Source organism: Rhinatrema bivittatum, chromosome 6 (genome assembly GCF_901001135.1).
Source record: "Rhinatrema bivittatum chromosome 6, aRhiBiv1.1, whole genome shotgun sequence".
In the NCBI taxonomy this organism is placed as follows: domain Eukaryota; kingdom Metazoa; phylum Chordata; class Amphibia; order Gymnophiona; family Rhinatrematidae; genus Rhinatrema; species Rhinatrema bivittatum.
Window position 1 is genome coordinate 259,710,065 of NC_042620.1, and position 19,623 is coordinate 259,729,687.

Sequence of the window (19,623 nt, forward strand, 5' to 3'; positions counted from 1 at the left end):
TTCTGCTACATGCAGTAGGATATTTTAAACCAAATCTCTACCATTTGCTCAGATCTAATAATAAAAGACAAAAAGAGAAGCATTCATAAAGCATATGCTACAGTGAGACAGAAAGCAGAGGAATATCCGGGGATGCTCTTTGTTTCATGGTGCTGGCAGGGAGGGGGTGGTTGTCGCTGTAGTAGAACAGCAGGGGGTGTTGCAGGGCGGGATGGAGCTGCATTGGCAGAGCTGTGTGTGTGTGTATTCACCCAGCGGGTCCTGTGAAGCGTAAGCCTGATTGCAGATTCTGGCCTGGGCGGGCTTCTTCGCCTGGCTCTGTTTGCCTCCCTTCTGCTGCTATGATTTGTCAGTAGGGGAAACATTGCCATCTTCTCCTCTCCGGCAGTGACCCCTCCGCGGCCTACTCCTCTGTCTCTTGCTCCGTCAGCGTGAGTAAGTGCCTCTGCTTGCAGTGCAGGTGGGATGGGGAGGGCAAGGGAGGACACACGGGGGGGCTGGCAGTTGTCTCTCTGTGCTCCCACGCTGCTTCCTGCTGTGAAACAGGAGTTTAATTAGTGGGGATCTCAGCCACAATGAGTGTGTGTGTGTGTCTGTGTGTCTCCTCTGTATACATATACACAGAGGCTGTTCTACTGTAAGTGTAAATATCTACACACACATAAATACAGACACGATTTGTGCAGAGCATGGATAATGCCTATGATGAATGAGTGAGCACAAAGCTTAAAGTATGGATTAACCCTGTGGTGGGCATGCAACAGATAAAATATTTTACACAGATAAAATATATATGTAAAATGTTTGAAGCATGCAGAAAGGGCCAGATTTACCTTCCAGATGCGCATTAGGATTTACCTTTCAAAATACACTGCACGAATGTTGGGAGCCTTCTCCTTCCTAGAGCACTTTACTGTGTCCTGTCACACCAGGGCCAGCTCTAGGCTAACCAGCGCCCTCCGCAAAAACTCACATTGGATGCCCCTGCCTCTACCTCCCTTCCTCTAGCCAGGGGAGAAGCATGCCGAAGGTTAAAATATGTAGTCCTCGGTGCAAAGGAGTTTCATGGAAATGGATGGCTCAGGGCCAAGAGCTCTGAAAATGTTCCATATCCAAATTGGTTAAATAACAGATCACACCAAGAGCATCCGTGTCTGGCATGGTGGAGAATGGCTTGTAACAGGGATACTTTGTGAAAGGGTGAGAACAGTACCCTTGTCTCTCGTTCCTTCTCTTCCGTTGTACACGTGAATGTACTTTTAAATAGGACAGACTAGCAGAAGCTGTACTCGGGGTAAAATCTAGTCGTTCTGACTTCCTTATGCACACATATATAGGGGCTGATGCAATACAGTGTGCTCAGCTGAGCGCACTGTATAACCCGCAGTCGGATGTGGGTTAAATAGGCGCTAATCCACCCCCTAATGCAATAGGGGGATTAGCGCCTATTTAACGCGTGTCCGACGCGGAGTGAATGAGATAGCGCTCATCACATGCAAATGCATGTGAACTAGGCTATTACTCATTCACTCCAAATGCAAAAAAAATAAATGTGCATCTCAGACGCACATTTATCGCTCAATTATTAACGTCTGCCTGGAGCAGGCGTTAATTGCTGAGCGCATTGAAAAAAGTACAGAAAAGCAGTTTTTTAAAAGTAAAAAAAAGTAAAAAAAAAAAGAAAAAAAATAACCTCAGCCGGCCGCATTGAAGACCGACGCCAATATGCTCGGCATTGGTTTTCATAACCGGCTGACTGCAGTAAACTCGGCGTCGGATTTCATAACCAGCTGAGCCTAGCGCCTCCTTGCTAGCGCGACCCCCTAATTTGTTTATTGTATGGCGCCCCCCCCCCCTTGCAGGCGCCATGCGCGCGTTAAGAAAGCGGGCGCTGACTTTTCAGCGCCCGCTTTCCACGTATAATATCGCATCGGCCTCATAATGTGCTCGTAGAATGCCTGTTACTAAGGGACCCCTGCATTTTGTGTGGGCGCAGAGTCACTCAGTCCGGCTGCAAGAGATCTTCAGGTAGCAGCACAGAGTTTGGGGAGGGGAAATACTAAGCATTTCTTAGAGGGAGGGGGAGAGAAAGATAGACGGGATTGGTGGAGGGAAGTCCCCACCCTCCCTCCCCTTCCCCCACAGTCCTCTCTCTTCTCCCTGCACCCAAGGTGCCAAGCAGCCCATCCCAAACCTCTGCCGAGCTGCACCGTTCTCTCTTTCTCTCTCTAGCTTCCCTCTATCCCGGCAAGCTGAGCATCCCTCCTCCTATCGGCACCTCCTGTGCAGGGTATGATGGCAGGGTTGGGTGGCACTCACGCGGTCTCCCAGCCTGTGATGCTTCTTGAGGGGGAAGTGGATCTTCCTGATGGCAGTGGCGGCGAGGCAGAACATCTCAACTTTCTACTTGTAACTCCGATGTGCCGCACTTTGTGCCCGTGCAGCTGCTGTGGTGCCGTTAGAGTGGCTGCTGTCAGGACTGGAAAGACTACTGGGTGGTGCCGGTGGGGGAGGGGGCAACGGGGTGGCGGCACCCCCACCTCAAGCATGGTGACCTGTTCAGTCGCACAAGTCGCACACTTCTGCCCCTTAAAGGTGTGCGGGTGGACCTATTGTGATTGTATTTTACAGTCTTAATGCCAGCAGCCCTGTGCCTTTAAAGGAGCAGGGGATGATCTGATGAGACACTGCTGCTCACAAAGGGGCCAATGTGATAAGGTGGTTTTCAGCCTGCATTTTTTTAGTGCCCAGATGTTTGTTTTTTTTTAAACTCCCCCTGCAGTAAGCTATTGCTATGCTAATGCACCCGGAGTTTAAAAAATGTGCCTAAACTTTAAAATATGCATTTGGCACAGGCTGAAGGCTCACTTTAACTCAGGAAGGGAGGAGGGCATCTCTGTCATCACATACAGTACAATAGCCCGGGTTTGGACGCGCGTTTTCGATGCGCTAGCTATACCCCTTATACAGTAAGGGGTAATAGCGCGTCGAAAACGCGCTGCCAACCCTCCCAAAACTAATAGCGCCAGTAACATGCAAATGCATGTTGATGGCCCTATTAGTTATTCCCGCGTGATATTTCGGAAATTAACGCCTGCCAAAGTCTGGCGTTAATTTCGTCCTGCACCAGGGAAGTGTACAGAAAAGCAGAAAAAACTGCTTTTCTCTACACCTTCCGACTTAATGTCATAGCAATATTAAGTTGGAGGCCCCAAAAGTAAAAAAAAAAATAAAAATTAAGAATCGACCCGTGGGTAGGAAGACGGACGCTCAATTATGCTGGTGTCCGTTTTCCGAACCCGTGGCTGTCAGCAGGTTTGAGAATCGACGCCGGAAAAATTGAGTGTCAGCTGTCAAAACTCGCTGACAGCCGCCGCTCCTGTCAAAAAGGAGACGCTAGGGACGCACTAGTGTCCCTAGCGCCTCCTTTTATCATGGGCCCTAATTTGCAGAGGCCACCCTCCTGAATCGCGTGCCCAGGAGAGTGGCTTTGCGCGCACCGGGAGAGCGGGCGCTCGCCAGCTCTCCCGCGCGTTTCTCTGTATCAGCCTGTTAGCTGGATAAAGACTGATTTATCCGTCTATCTGGCAGTGGGAAGAAGCTGCCAGATAGTCTCATAAGTCAGTACTCATCCGGTTAGGATGAGTGCAGGTCATTGCTACTTAGCCAGATAGACGGATAAATCAGTATTTATCCAGCTAAGTGGCAGCGCTGGCTGACAACACTCCCCAGATAAGTCATTAATTATCTGGGTAAGTGCCAGCAGCCGCTGACTTTTTTTTTTTTTTTTTTTTTTACTATTTTCTTTATAGTGCTGGAAATTTAACTACAGTCCTGACCCAGGAGTTAAGTTTCGAGTAGTAAAAAAGGCACCTTGGCCAGAGGCAGCCTGTGCATTAAGAAGTACTGCTTAATGCCCTCATTTGCATGGGATTTCCAGGGAAGGGTGCTAAGCAGTACTTCCGTTTAGGGATGTGCATTTTCTGCAAACAGAACTCCTTGCTGCATCTGCAGTAAGTTTTGCACCCAGAAAATATGCGCTGAAATGCAGGGAGAAAAGTGCATTTGACTGAATGCACCTTTCTATATTGGCCGGTAAGTTAAATCTGTTATTTAACAGGAGTTTTAACTCAACAAAAATGCTTATTAAACTAGGAGTAAATACAAACTTTAAAATTAGGGTGTTTCATACAGATCCCACGTAAGAGAAGGCATTAGCTGTTCCCTGTTGTGGAGCGCTAGGAGAGCGGTCCGCTTACCAGGAGATGTGTTCTTGGGCCACGGCTCGATCCCAGAGGAACTCCGAAGAGGTGCCGTGGTAGGCGAGGCATGCCCGAGCATGGGCTGGACAGGAGCGAGGCTGGACTGAAGACTGGGGATACTGGCCCTCCTCTGGACCTGCACGTTTCGGAAGACCAACAACGCAATGGTGGCCTTATGAACAGTCCTCTGACCGTTCCAAGCCCTTTTGGACCTGCCGCAGGGTACGGCAAGAAGTGGCAGGCCGGATGGAGGCCAGGGCAGCAAAGACCGGAACATGGAGATACAGACGAGACTCAGGAACGAGGTACTTGGATGCACAGGCGAGACTCAGGAACAGACGTAGACTCAGGAACGAGGTACTTGGATGCACAGACGAGACTCAGGAATAAGGTACTTGGATGCACAGACGAGACTCAGGAACAGACGTAGACTCAGGAACGAGGTTCTTGGATGCACAGACGAGACACGGACAGTGGCGCGATCCCTCAGGGCGCCCTACTCAGCCAGTACTACTGGTCTGGTCATGGACCACCCTGTCCTACATCCGCGGGAGCGGGACCAGCGCAGGAAGGAACGAGGTACTTGGCTTTCAGAAGACTCAGGAACAAGGTACAAAGCTTGCATCATGAAGCACCCTACTCAGCCCACCCGTGGGGCTGGTCGCGGACCACGACATGGCTTGCCGCAGGGTACCAAGCTTACAGAAGACTCAGGAACAAGGTACAAGGTTTTCAGAAGATTCAGGAATGAGGTACGTGGCTTTCAGAAGATTCAGGTATGAGGTACAAGGCTTGCATCATGAAGCGCCCTACTCAGCCGCCTGTGGGGCTGGTCGCGGACCACGACATGGCACGTCAGGGGTTCAGGGCAACTGGACAGGAACACAGACATCAGGATTAGGAGAAACACATCTGGACTGGAACACGGATACTGGATCAGGAGACAGACCTTAGACTTGGAACACGAACAACAGGCAGACATCAGGACTGGAACAAAGCTTACAGGAATAGCAGGCGGACATCTGGACAAGACGAGGAGCTCCAACGAAGAACAGGAAACACAGGACCTTGAAGAAGTGCTGGAACAAGGACGACTCCTGGAGCGAAGGACAGCAGGATCCCAGGAGAGACCAACTCCTTGCGAAGGCAAAGCTGGAATGAACGCTGAGCCCTTTTGTAGGGCTGAAGAGGACTATGCCCGGGGAGGGGTCAGCAGAGGGCCACACCTGGCTGGCCCTTGAAGAACAGGCGAGAGGCGCGCGCCCACGCCTTAGGAGAGCTGGAGAGGAAGAGAAGCAGGATCCGCAGGTGGCGTCCTCAGCCACGTGGAAGGCCCGAGGAAGCCAGGCAGGCAGCAGGAGCAGCCCTGCCCTGAAGCTGAAGGTAGGCAGGCTGCAGGAGCGGCTCCATGCCGCGAAGACAGAGGCAGAAGAACTGCAGGAAGCAGAAGGTGGCTGCAGGCACCGGCAGGGACGGCTTCCCTGCCGGCTGAAGACCCCAGCATGGCAGAGGCTCGGGGAGACACAGGAGCGGCAGCGGGGGTCCCAACCGCAAGGGAGAGGTCGCGGCGGGTCGGCCCCGCTGCGCAGAGCAAAAGGCAGCCGGGGAGGAGCCCAGACACAGCGGCAAGACTGCCGCGGAGGCAGCAGCGTCAGCAGCCCGACTGGCCGCGTGAGGTAAGGAGCCTGCCTGCGCTCCTCGCGGGCAGGACCGCAACAGTTCCCCAGCAATGCAGGGAGCTGCGTTAAAGGGCAGACAGCTTAAAGCACATTTTCTTAACGCTGGAAATTTAACTCCTGGATCAGAGCAGGAGTAAAACTTAACACACATTTCTGGTGGCCATGTTATTCTATTGCTGTGCCCAGTGTGGTGGGGGTCTAGTGGCTTCTACCAGTCTGCACACAGCAATAGAATAACTTTGGCTATCAGAATTGTAAGTTTACTCCACCTCAAACCCAGGAATTTAACTTCCAGTGTAAGCTCTCGAATGCTGAGAAACAGTTATGTACCCTGCTAAATCAGTGGGGAAATGATCAAACAGCCCACTTACTTGCAAAATACATGGATGGTCCCGAAGTTCATCCATTCCACAGATTTTCAAAGAGAAGCTCCCTGTGTTGTAAAAGTGCTAAATGTGTCCACGTACCTTGCACTTTGCTGTCTGTATGGGTGGCAGAAGGGGGCAAAATAGCGTGTGCACATTTGACAAGCAAATGTAAGAACATAAGAAATGCCACACTGGGTCAGACCAAGGGTCCATCAAGCCCAGCATCCTGTTTCCAACAGTGGCCAATCCAGGCCACAAGAACCTGGCAAATACCCAAACATTAGATAGATCCCAAGCTACTATTCCTTATTGATTGATAGCAGTTTATGGACTTCTCCTCTAGGAACTTATCCAAACCTTTTTTAAACCCAGTTACACTAAGTGCCATAACCACATCTTCTGGCAACAAATTCCAGAGCTTAATTATGGGTTGAATGAAAAAGAATTTTTGCAGATTTGGTTTAAATGAGCTACTTGCTAATTTCATGGCGTGCCCTCTAGTCCTTTTATTGTCTGAGAGAGTAAATAACCAATTTACATTTACCTGTTCAAGTCCTTTCATGATTTTGTAGACTATCAGATCCCCCTTCAGCCGTCTCTTCTCCAAGCTGAACAGCCCTAACCTCTTTAGTCTTTCCTCATAGGGGAGTTGCTCCATTCCCCTTATCATTTTGGTTGCCCTTCTCTGTACCTTCTCCATGGCAGCTATATCTTTTTTGAGATGTGATGACCAGAATTGTACACAGTATTCAAGGTGCGGTCTCACCATGGAGCGATACAGAGGCATTATGACATTTTCCATTTTATTCACCATTCCCTTCCTTAATAATTCCTAACATTCCGTTTGCTTTTTTCACCACCACAGCACACTGAGCCAACAACTTTAATGTATTATCCACTGTGATGCCTAGATCTCTTTCCTGGGTGGTAATTCCTAATATGGAGCCTAAATGTGTAACTACAGCAAGGGTTATTTTTCCCTATATGAATCATCTTGCACTTGTCCACATTAAATTTCATCTGCAATTTGAACACCAAAACTTCCAGCCTCACAAGGTCCTCCTGAAATTTATCACAATCCACTTGAGATTTAACTACTCTGCATAATTCTGTGTCATTCACAAATTTGATTACCTCACTTGTCTTACCCCTTTCCAGATCATTTATAAATATATTAAAAAGCACCTGTCCAAGTACAGATACCTGAGGCACTCCACTGTTTAAATTTTTCCACTGTGAAAACAGAACATTTAATCTTATTCTGTTTCCTTTCTTTCAACCAGCTTGCAATCCACAAAAGGACATCACCTGCTATCTCATGACTTTTTAGTTTTTTAGAAGCCTCTCATGAGAGACTTTGTCGAACGTCTTCTCAAAACCCAAATACACCACACATCTACTGGTTCACCTTTGTCCACATGTTTATTCACCCCTTTAAAAACAATGTAGGAGATTTGTGAGGCAAGACTTCCCTTGAGTAGATCCATGTTGACTGTGTCCCATTAAACCATGTCTATTTAAATGTTCTGTGATTTTATTCTTTATAACAGTTTCTATGATTTTTCCCAGCACTGAAGTCAGGCTCACCGATCTATAGTTTCCCAGATCGCCCCTAGAGCCCTTTTTAAATATCAGTGATTGGCCACCTTCCATTCTTCAGGTACAACGGATGATTTTAATGATAGGTTACACATTAGACACATTGTATTATATACTTAGAGACTTAGGTATATACTTAGAGACTTAGGTATATAATACCTAAGTCTCTGATGTATATAATACCTGATGTATATAATACCTAAGTCACTTATGTATATAATACCACTAATACTGTAAACTGTTGTAATTCCTTGTTTATTGCCTCTGTGGCATGTTCTCTATCCATCTATGCTTCACTTTCTTTCTCCCCTTCCCTAGTTCCATTGCCCTGTTATAATGTAATTTTCTCTTCTGCTGTTAATATGTGAACCGGTGTGATGTCCCCACTAACGCCGGTATATAAAATTTTTTAATAAATAAATAAATTAGACACATTGTAGTATAGGAAGCCAGTGTAATCAAAACTAGTGAAATTCTATGCTGTCTTCAATTTTTTCTGGAAATAAGTCGGGCAGCTGAGTTTAACAAGTGTTGAATAGGTCAGATTTAGGGCAGGAAGCCCTATGTATATAATGTTACAATTATCAACCACTGGTCATGTAGAGGCTTGAACACTTGTCTGAAAATGTACTCTGTCCAACACATGTTTAAGATCACTTAAAACCCTTAATTAAAAAAATTGATAACAGTTTTAACATGGTGTGTAAGTCAATCCATATTCCCAAGGCAATTGAAAGTCAATCCAGATTCCCAAGTTTTTCATGTTTGAATGAAAAGGGTAAACTATCATTATGTAAGAAGATTTTGAAGCCAGGATCTTGATAGAGGGAAATCTTCAACTACTTCCAGCAGAAAAGTCAGTCAAGTCTCATAATAGTATAAACATATTAATATCAAGAATATTAAAACAGCTGATGAATGGAAGATCCAATAATTAAAAACTCATAAGCAATTTGTTTTAAATTTCTCAAACATCAATAAAATATTTCAAAACAGCAGACACATCAAACAGCATTCAAAAATTAAAACTACTAAGGATAAAATAATTCTCGTTCTCCATACCTGGATCCTTTTGATTTCCAGTCACTCTGAGAGTGTAGTGGATTAGTGAGAGAGGGATGCATAAACTTTCTCCTCTCTCTCATAAATATGTATCTATACACGCACATAGATACTTATGCTCTCTCCCTCATACATGCACATGCTGCTTCTTACATACACATGCTCACATGCACATACTGCCTCTCTCTCACACACATGCTCCCTCCTACATACACATGTTCACACTCACAAACATTTCCTCTTAGATACACACACACACACAAAGATCCCTCTTTTTCTCACATATACATGCTCAGACACACAAACATGCTCACAAACACACATAAATGCTCAGACTCACACAGGTTCCCTCCTGCTCATACATACCCCAAGGCTTCTCCCAGCAGCCCTAGCCCTCTACGTCTGCCACGGGGCAGGTTGGGAGCTGCCTCATGGAATTTTTCCTTCTGGCTGCCTAGCGGGTTGGGAACTGCATGGTCCTGCAGCTCCTCCTCATTGTCGCCGCAAGGCCCTGCAATTCACTAATTCACTCATCCTTGCCAGGCAGGCCCAGCAACCCCTCCTCATCTTCTCCATGTGGCGGGTTGGGAACCGCTGCATGGTCTTGCAACTCCCTCATCTTTGCCACGTGGCCCTGCAGCTCCTCCTCTTCACTGTGCAGCGGGTTGGGGACCACCGCATAGTGCTATGGCTCCTCCTCATCGTCACCACGCAGCAGATTGGGAGACACCATGCGGTGGCGCCAGCACTCACTCATCCTGGTTGCAGCACTCAGGCTGATGCCCCCTCCAGGCCACCATCCTGTTCAAGTGCACAGCTTGCACAGTGGGTTGCTCCGGGCCTGGAGAGGGTGATGGACGATTGAAATGTCTTCCCAGCGGAGGTGATGAAGACAAAAAATGGTAACAGAATTCAAAAGAGGCATAGGATAAACGCAGATGGTCCCTTGTAGCAAGAGCTTGCTAATGAAGCACTGAGGTAACCCACAAGGAGTGACAGTAGTACAACTTGACAGGTCGGGTGAGGGACATGGGGGAAAGGGGAGTGGATGTCGGGTTCTCTGTGGGAATTTGTATGTGCATCTGCCCGGGGTGGACGGATCACTGCCGAGGCAGACTGGATGGGCCATGTTGGTCTTTTTCTGCCATCATTTACTGTATTACTATGTTAATACTTTTAGCCACATTTGAGGAGGGTGATTTTCCATCAGGCCATTTTATCCGGGTAAATACCTTTTGAAAACTGCCTTCCCCAAATATCAGAAATAAACCCCCAGGTTGCTGTTGCCTCTTTGCTTCATGTTGAGGGGAGGCAGAGATGTGAACAGAATTGAGCAGCTGGGACATCATCCCTCCCCCTCCTGGGAGAGATTATGCTGCCCTTATAAATCCTAGCCAGCAGATCCTAATTATTTGGTAGCATCAGCTGTTTCCTTCTGCCTGATCAACATCCAAAATCCCATCAAAGGCCCTGGTGCTGCCAGGCTGCTAGCCCTGGAGACCGGGAGCAAGAGGGAGAGGGGTCTCATTCAGGACTGGAGAAGCAGGCAGTGCTGAAGGGCAGGACCCAGGCGCATCTGTGTTAGGGAAGTTTGCACAATGCGTGCCCTTTCTGTATTATACTCGGTGCCTCTCCCGTCCCCTCTGTCTTTTTTTTTTCTCCTTTTCAGGAAACGCAGAACAATAGAATTGTAAGAGCTCTCCCCCAGCAGGGTTCAGTGATTCCGGCTCAGCCAGAGGTGGTCAGCTGGGGAAATTTAATGAGACCCCTGACGCCTTTTCCCCGAGCCACCAGAGAGCCCTGGATTCTCATTATAGCTTAACGTTAAAGCCTTGCTCTTTCTTTTGAGATCGTATCCTTAATAATAACAAAAAAAAACAAAACCCCAACCAAAACCTGTTGGGGGGAGGGATAGCTGGCCCACTGTCTTTTGCACGGAGAGATGAAGAGAGGATGGGAGCTGGGATCCCGCTGTGGGGGGAGAATCTTTTGATATTGTAGCAAAGATTTCTCCGCGTGCCACAGCAAGAGAAAAGCGTAGGCGCTTTCTTTTTAGACTTTGGGTTGTAGGGGTAGGGGAGCTGGCAAGGCTGAGATATTTCCAGCATTTCCCTCCCCTTCTCCAGAGAAGCCATCACCTCCAGCGTCTGCTTCAATTATATATATATGTGTGTGTGTGCGCTCTTGTACGGATGTCTGTGTGGGTCTATTTATGTCTGTGTGGCCTGCACGTGAGCTCAGCGTGCAATTTCCAAGGCAGCATTAGTTGTTTTCAGAGTATGGCTTCTGGGCCAGCACTAGTTGCTTGGAGTGCTCTAGTATTATTCCTGGGGAGAGGTAATATCGTCACCTGGGCATGTCATTCCTGCAGGAAAATGTTCACAGTAGGGCAACATTAGTGCCCTGACAGTTATTTATTTCCCAAGGCATTATTAAGAGTGCGCAGGAGAAACAGGCTGCAAACTAGGGAAGCCAGTGTTCAACTCCTGCTTCTCCCACCAGTGCTGCTCCTTGTAACCTTGGGCAAGTCACTTCACCCTTCAGATTTAGAGCCTGCTCCACCGAGGAGGCTTTTCCCCCGTTTTAAGGTGAATTTTAAAAGCCGGATGCACCAATACTGAGAGAAAGGCGTGGCATCTAGCACATGCGCGGGCCCACCCAATTTTATAAGCCGCCCACATGAGTGCACAAGTACCGATGTGCGAATATCTCGCATTTGGGGGGAAAATGGGGCGGAGTGGGGCATGGGCATTCCAGGGCGGGGCCAAGAGATATGCACACATGTAGCTATGCACACAGGGCTCAGTGCAGGTATATTTCAGTGCAAAGTTACTTCTGCTATGGATGAAGTGTAAGTCTGAATAAAACTATTTCTAGCCATATATGAATTGCTCTAGGGGTCTGGGTTAACTGGGCAGAGGAGTGCAGGCTAAAGAACCAGGGAGGTTTGGAGGGCCTAGCTCTAGACTGGGCAAACTGGTGGATGAACTGGTGAGACTGGTCATGTCATGGATGCACGCATGGTATAAAATTCCCTCACTTTCACATCTCAAAGCTGACATTTCCCTGATGTGTGCATGCACATTTAAATTTGGGAGCACACTTACACGTGCCTGGCCTATTTTATAATATGTTCCTGTTTCTGCGCGCAAGATATAACATTGCAGTGCATCTGGCCGCATGCCCGTATACAAGTGTATATGAGTGCCCTCGCGCCCGCTTTAAAGTTTCTGTCCCTGTGTCTATGGGAAAGCAGCTTAGTAAATTAGGCCCTTTCATTGTAAGCTTCTGGGGACAGGGAAATACCTATTGCACCTGAATGTAAACCATTTTAAAGTGGTGGACCAGTACCGAAAGGCAAACTATAAATTTAATTTAAAAAAAGAGTATTCCTGGGGGCAGTATAATACTGAGTGTTTATTCTGGGTGCAGTAATAATAATCTTTTACACATGCGCATCGGTGCATGCACATACACGCATACATTATAAAATAGCCTAGGCGCGCATATGCTTGCATCCAGTTTTGCAGGTGGGCATGCACAGCCGCGTGAAGTTGGATTTGAGCCGTGCAGGAGGGAGAAGTTTATAACACGCGTGCATCTGGGCCATGACCAGTCTCACCAGTTCATCCACCAGTCTGCCCATTCTAGAGCTAGGTCCTCCAAACACCCCTGGTTCTTTAGCCTGCACTCTCCCCCCCCCCCCTCCCTTACCCCAGAGCCTTTAAGCCCCTCATGGATGCCTGCATTTTTATTTTTTTTTTAACTTGCACCTCCTCCTTTGCAGAAGATAAAACTTACAGGGCACTTAACCTGGGCACCCGCACATCTCTTGGAATTCCCCCATCCACGCCACAGCCCTTTTTTGTTCAAAGTGAGATATTCGTGAATTGGGAGATGAGCGTGCATGTAGGTAGCTTTTAAAATTGGGTAGACACAAGCATTGTCCTTACAAGTGCGCATAGCTCCCGGATTTTAAAATTCACCTTCTTAGGTTATTCCTGGAGCAGTATTGGTTCCCTGGGAATTATAACCCATCTCACTGTTAATGCTGTAGGAGTAGTGCTCTAAGGAAATGTTAGTGCCTTGGAGGTATTGTCTCCAGGGTAGTGTCAGTGGAGTAGTGTTGGTGCTCTGAACGTAATATTCCAAGGCTAGCCTTGGAGCTCCGGGAATATTATGTCTGGGACACCAATAGTGATGGATCTAGTGATACCAGGAACAGGATTAGTGATTTCACAGAATGCTCTGGGAGTATCATTCATTGGGCAGCACTAACCCTTGAAGGACAGCACTGTTTGTGGCAGCACTGGTGGCATTATTCTCTGGAGAGTATTATCCCTGGGAGAGTATTAGTGCTGTGAGAGTGCTATTTCCATTTCAGGTACCTGAAGCCAGATGAGGAGAAGAAATCGAAGCATAAAACTTCAGTGAAGAAGAAAACCCTGAACCCTGAGTTTAATGAGGTGAGGGATGAGAAATGAGAGGGGAGACAAATGCAGGGCAAAGGGTAATTAAAAATCTGAAATCAAGAGAAGCGCAGAGAAAGGAAGAGGAGACCAGGAGTAGATAGGAGGTACGGTAATTACTGAGGAGAAAGATCTACTTAACGGACATTTAAAGGATACGCACGAGCCATATGATAGATGTGTGGCATGGGCAGTAAATACTACTACTATTAGTTTTTTTTATATAGTGCTACGAGATGTATGCAACATTGAATAGGTGCACATTAGACAGTCCATGATCTGTAGAGTTTATAAACTAGTCAGTACGTACAAACAAGAGAAAATAGTGTTTGGTTAGAACAAGGGATAACATTTAATTCTCAAAAGGTGGATTAATAGGTGGAGATTAATTGAGGGCAGGGATCATTTTTATCCAAGTGAATAAAACAAGGAAATCAAGTTTTGCCACACAATCTATATAAGAAAAGCAGGAAACAGTTCATCCCTTAATCCTTTAACAGAAATGCAAGTCTGGTCACTGTATTTCTTCTTCTCTTCCCTAGGAATTTTTCTATGAAATTGAACAGAAGGACCTGACTCAGAAGTGCCTGGAGGTCACAGTCTGGGACTATGACATTGGCAAATCCAATGATTTTATAGGTAAGTGTCTGATGCAAGAGGCATTCAGGATATATACACATTGATACTGTGGTCCATGTTATTCCGGCACTGAGGACCCTCCTGTAACAAGCACAGCTCTATCAATGTATCTCAGTCCTCCAGACAGCCCAAGCTTGGATTGTTCATTTCAGGGAGACCAGGGGAGATGAACAAGGGAAACAAAAGTTACACTATAATTGTAACTTGCTATACTACAGTTCAGTTATATATATATATATGTGTGTGTGTGTGTGTGTGTGGGTGGGTGGGTGTGTTGTGTAGTTATAACTTATTACATTACAGTCTTCCCCCTCTACAAAAAGAATAGCAAAAATAAAACATAATATTTGTTAAATAGCGCAGGAGGTAGAGCCAGGCATGAAGCGGTGCCACGTGTCACATCAAGGTAGGCCGACTCCAGTCCATTTGTTTGTGGCACTCCAGGACTGGAGTTGCTCACCCTACGTCAGTCATTACACCTAGATTTTCAAAAAATATTTACAGACTTTACATACTATATATTTTAAAACTTCCAAACGATATATAATCCAATCTTTATAATGAAAATCCATCCTTTTTCTCTGTTTTCTGTCTTTTTTTCATTGTGCGTTCTCAGTCTCCCTTTTGCTTTCATAGTAACATAGCGAATGACATCAGATAAAGAGCAAAGTCGTCCATCCAGTCCGCCCAGTAAAAGGTGTTTAGGATTGTACCTGCCACCAGGTGCGGGTTCACCCTGTGCCTTCTGTTTAGGGTTGTAACTGCTGCTCCATGCAGGTTACCTCCATGCACAAAAGTCAACGCAGGTTAGCCCAGTTCTTCATCTCCATCCTCTTGCCACTAACGATCCTCTATGGTTATGCCATGTTCTTTTGAATTCCAGTTACCATTTTTGTCTTCGCCGCCTCCTGCAGGAGGACATTCCAGGCTTCCACCACCCTTTATGTGAAAACAATATTTCCTGATACTGTTATAAGAACATAAAATGGGTCAGGCCAAAGGTCCGTCAAGCCCAGCATCCTGGCTCCAACAGATGCCACAGAGTTTCTTATTGCTTACTCCCAGGGATAAGCTGTGGTTTTCCCCCAAGTGCACCTCACTAATAACTGTTTATGGACTTTTCCTCCAGGTATTGTCCAAACCCCTTTTACACCCAGCAACACTTGCCGCAGCTTAATTGTACGTTTAGTGAAAAAAATACTTTCTCCAATTCATTTTAAATCTGCTACCTGCTATTTTTATGGTGTGTCCCCTACTCCTAGTACTATTGGAAAGTCTAAATAACCATTCCCTATTTACCTTTTCCACCCAGCTTATGGTTTTATAAACCTCTATCATTATCCCCTCTCAGTTGTCTTCTCCAAGCTGAAGCTGTTTAGCCTTTCTTCATAACAGAGCCATTCCATGCCCTTTATCATATTTATTGCCCTTCTCTGTACCTGTTCTAGTTTTAATATATCTTTCTTGAGATGGGATAAACAAAACAGCACACAACACTCAAGGTGCAGTTGCACCATAGATCTATACTGAAACATTATGATAGTCACAGTTTTATTCTCCATTCTGTTCTGAGCACAGCCCTCAGGCTGAATACAAGGAAATACAAAAGTGCTAAGGCCTAGACGTTATTGGTAGGATTCGTGGGTTTCGTGGACCCTTGGCCTGAGGTGAAGATTGATACCACCTGCGGGGAAGAGACCCACAGGTCCTCACTGTCGGGAGGCGAGGTCAGGTGCAGCAAGAGATACAGTAGTGAGTAGAGGAACAGAGCGCACTGCGTCACAGCCACATGATCGCAGGAGCTAGTAGAGTGAGTACTGTGGGGGATCCCGAGGAGCGAGGTAAGAGACACAGTTCGAAGGGAACACACAGTATACAGGCTGAACTGGAGATGCAAGTGCCAGAGCAGGAACCTCCGAGAGAGAAGCGCTAGGCAGGTCGCGGGGAGCGCGAGACAGGAACTTCTGGAGGTATGCAGCAGAGGCAGTCCTGAGGGGCAGGGCTGCGTAGCGAGGGAGGCTCTGCTGTGATATGTAGGCTGTCCTGCAGAATGGGGAAAGACCGAGTTGAATCTCTAAAGTAGTGACGTAAGCAACCTTGAGGAGCGGGGCTGCGCACGATGGAATCTCTGGTAGAGAAACGGAGGCACTATCCCGAGGAGCGGGGCAGTGTAGAGTAAAGTCACTTGTGTAGAACGTAGGCACTGCCCCGAGGAGCGAGGAAGCTCAGTCATGGTCACTGGTGTAGACACTGCCCCAAGAAATGAGGAAGTGTAGAGTTGAGTCTCCAATGCAGTAAGGCAGTTCTGAGGGACAACCCTGAGGAGCAGGGAGACTGGCAGACGGGAACTCTGGAAGGCGCAGGGTTAGCCCGAGGAGCGGGGGAAGCCTGGAGACAAGGTCTCCAACTGGAGCGCAAGCAGGCCCCCGAGGAGCGGGTACCCGAGCCAGAGTCACAGGTAGATCTAATACAGGAACCACGGGTCTGAGGAAACAGGAGCAGGTATCAGTAGCAAAGGAACTCGTTGCCAAGTCAGCTAGCAAGGGGCGAAAGCGGTGGTTAAGAATCCCAACCTTGTGATGTCACCAGGCGGGAACGCCCCTGAGGTTCCCGCCGTAGAGTCTTCAAAGGGAGGTCTGGTGGCACGCATGCACACGCCTAGGAAGGCCCAGAGTAGGCGTGGGTGGTGGCAGCAGCGTCCCAACCACCATGAGGGGCCCCGAGAACCCGGAGGAATGTGGGGGCAGCGGCTATCCCCAGCCGCGAGCAGGCCCAGAGAGGAGAGCCGGGCAGCACATGACGTGAGTTGAATCGGTGGCAGCCACCTGCGACCCACGGTCATAACAGATATTTCTTCCCCTGGCCATTCAGGGGCCCTAAGTTGATTCCAGGATTCCATATCCAGGAGGAAAATGCTCTCTAAGGCCCTGGGTGTTTACCTGCACCCCAATTGGGATAAAAGTAATAATCTTACTGGAGTCTGAAAATAGATTCCAACATAACTTTAACTGAGTTGATGGTACATAAAGTAAACTCCTTTGGGAAATCAATTGCTTACATAAATGTAAACTGGATAAATGTGTTATTCTCAGGTTTGTTATTTTATTTAGTACTCCCAGCCAGATTTGTCTCTCCTGATTTGAGGTAGTTTTGAAGCATCATTTAAAAGGGTGGCGATACTTGTGGGCGGTTGGTTCGAATTACCTTCCCAGTTGTCCATACCTTAAATCTGAAGTCTTGATGGCTGTTAGTCCATGATATACTGATGGGGAACCTTTCTCCTCATTCTCCTTGAACATCTGGATATATATATAATGGCCGATCACTGATAGGGTGCCACTCTTCCCCTTAAGTTCTGCTTCTCTTCTCTGTTCAGGAGCAGGGTAAGTAACTATTTCTCCTACCTAACCTTGATTGGTTCAATGAGTCTCTCAAAAGGGACAGATACAACTGGAAACTCCAGTTGCAGGACTAGTCCTCCAACTAACAAAATTATTATTATTGTCCTGCCCTTGGAGTTCGTTGTCTTTAGTTTGAATTCCTAAACAGCTACCTAAATCTTGTCTTCCCAATTTCCAAACATTAGAGAATTCAGTTCGCCAAAACAATGTTTACTAGAAAGAAGAAAACAGTTCAACACTCCCAGTGACTTGCACAGCGAGAAGAGTAGGCTCTACAGACAGCAGCCTGGTTGGCTCCTGAGTCTCTGGAGCTCAGCAATCTGATGAAGACCACAGTGCAGCTTGAGGAAGGAATTGTAGCTACAAGCAGTTAAGGCAGACTAGCAGCGTATGGGAAATAGATTTAGAAAGTAAAAGTAAGTAAGGTGCAAGGATGATGGCTTTCTAGGAGCTTGAAGAGGATGAAGCAGAGCTATTAGCTTGGAGGAGCCTGCTTCTAACTGGAATCTTGGCGGGAAGTTAGATAATCTCAGATTGCTTTGAGTCAAGGCGCTAAAAGGAAGAGTGAGAGAGCACACAGAGTAAGAAAGGGCCACAGGAACAGATCCCGTCAGAGCTCAGCAACATTCAAACAATATCCAGCAAGTAAAAAGGAAAGCTCGACAGCATGCAGAGAATTTGAGCAGAATAATATCACAAATGACACCAGATGGCAGCACAGTAAGAAAACATATATACATAGACATTTAAAAATACTGCGAAGGCAGAACAAGTGTTATTATTTATTAAATTTAATATACCACCTGTATCAAGGTATCCAAGCGAATTACAAAATAAAACAAGCATAAAAACATATAGAAGGAAGGGTGGATGGAAACGTCCTTCACTGAATCTAACAGCTGAAGATAAAATCTCTCTTCCTCAAGCAAGATAGCACAACTCAGAAATCCTTAGGCAGGACTAAAAGTGATTCTACTTCTAAAAAGCAAATTATTTGATTTATTTCTATTTAACTAAAATTCATGCTCCTTCTAAAATTGAATTAAAAATCCATACTCTCTTTAAGTACTTCCCCCCTTTAATAGAAACACGAAGCAACCACACATAGCAACCTATATGGGGGAGCTAAAAACTACTGGTACTTGGTTTGCTTTTCCTTTGATGGTACAGACTTCTTAGTAGAGTCCCAGTGGGACCCTACATGAAAAATTCCTAACATTCGATTTGCTGTTTTAAGTGCAACTATACCCAGAGCAGAGGAATTCAATGTATTATCCACAGTGACTCCAAAATCCCTTTTCTAGTGGTTATTCCTAATACAATATGTACCTATAATTTGAATTGTTTTCCCCTATATGCATCACTTTGCATTTGTCCACATTAAATTTCATCTGCCGTTTAGATGCCCAGTCCCCCGATCTTGTAAGGTCCATTTGCAGTTCCTCACAGACAGTGTTGTAACTACTTGGAATATTTTTGTGTTATCTGCAAATCTGATCACTTCACTCATTGCTCCCTTGTTCAGATCATAAGCTAAATACACTAGTCTCAGAACAGATCCTGGGGAACACCCCTATGGACCTTTCTCCAGTGGGAAAACTGAACATTTAGTCCTACTCTTTGCTTCCTAACCAAATACCAATCCACAGTCAGATATCATCTTCTATCCCATGACTTTTTATTTTTCTTGGAAGTCTCTCATGAAGGACTTATCAAATGCCTTCTGAAAATCCAAATATACTACATTGATCGGTTCACCTTTGTCCATGTGTTTATTCACACCTTCAAAAAATTCTAATACGTTAGTAAGATACAACCACCCTTTGCTAAATCCAATTTGGCACTTCCACATTAAGCCTTATTTATCCATATGACCGATACTTTTGCTCTTAACAATATCTTTCACCATTTTGCCCAGCCCCGACGTCATGTGCACCGGTTTCTTGGATTTCTCCTAGAACCCTTCTTGAAAATTGCCATTACATTTGCTATCCTCCAGTCCTCAAATACAGAGGTAGATTTGAATAATAGGTTACAGTTTCCCAGTAGTAGTTCAGCACTGTCATATTCGATCTCGTCCTGCTACACCAGTCCAGCCTTGACAAGTGGGTTATTTTCCCCTACCAGCAGATGGAGGCAGACAA

At 46.4% G+C, this 19,623-nt stretch overlaps 1 protein-coding gene across 1 annotated transcript in view; it reads left to right on the forward strand.

The window, feature by feature from the left end:
* DOC2A (double C2 domain alpha) overlaps positions 1 to 19,623 on the forward strand; it is a 97,267-nt gene that overhangs the window by 33,506 nt on the left and 44,138 nt on the right. Inside the window, exons 8-9 of the mRNA XM_029606946.1 lie at positions 13,355 to 13,436; positions 13,982 to 14,078. Coding sequence (XP_029462806.1) covers positions 13,355 to 13,436; positions 13,982 to 14,078 — 179 coding nt within the window. The remainder of the gene's footprint in view (positions 1 to 13,354; positions 13,437 to 13,981; positions 14,079 to 19,623) is intronic.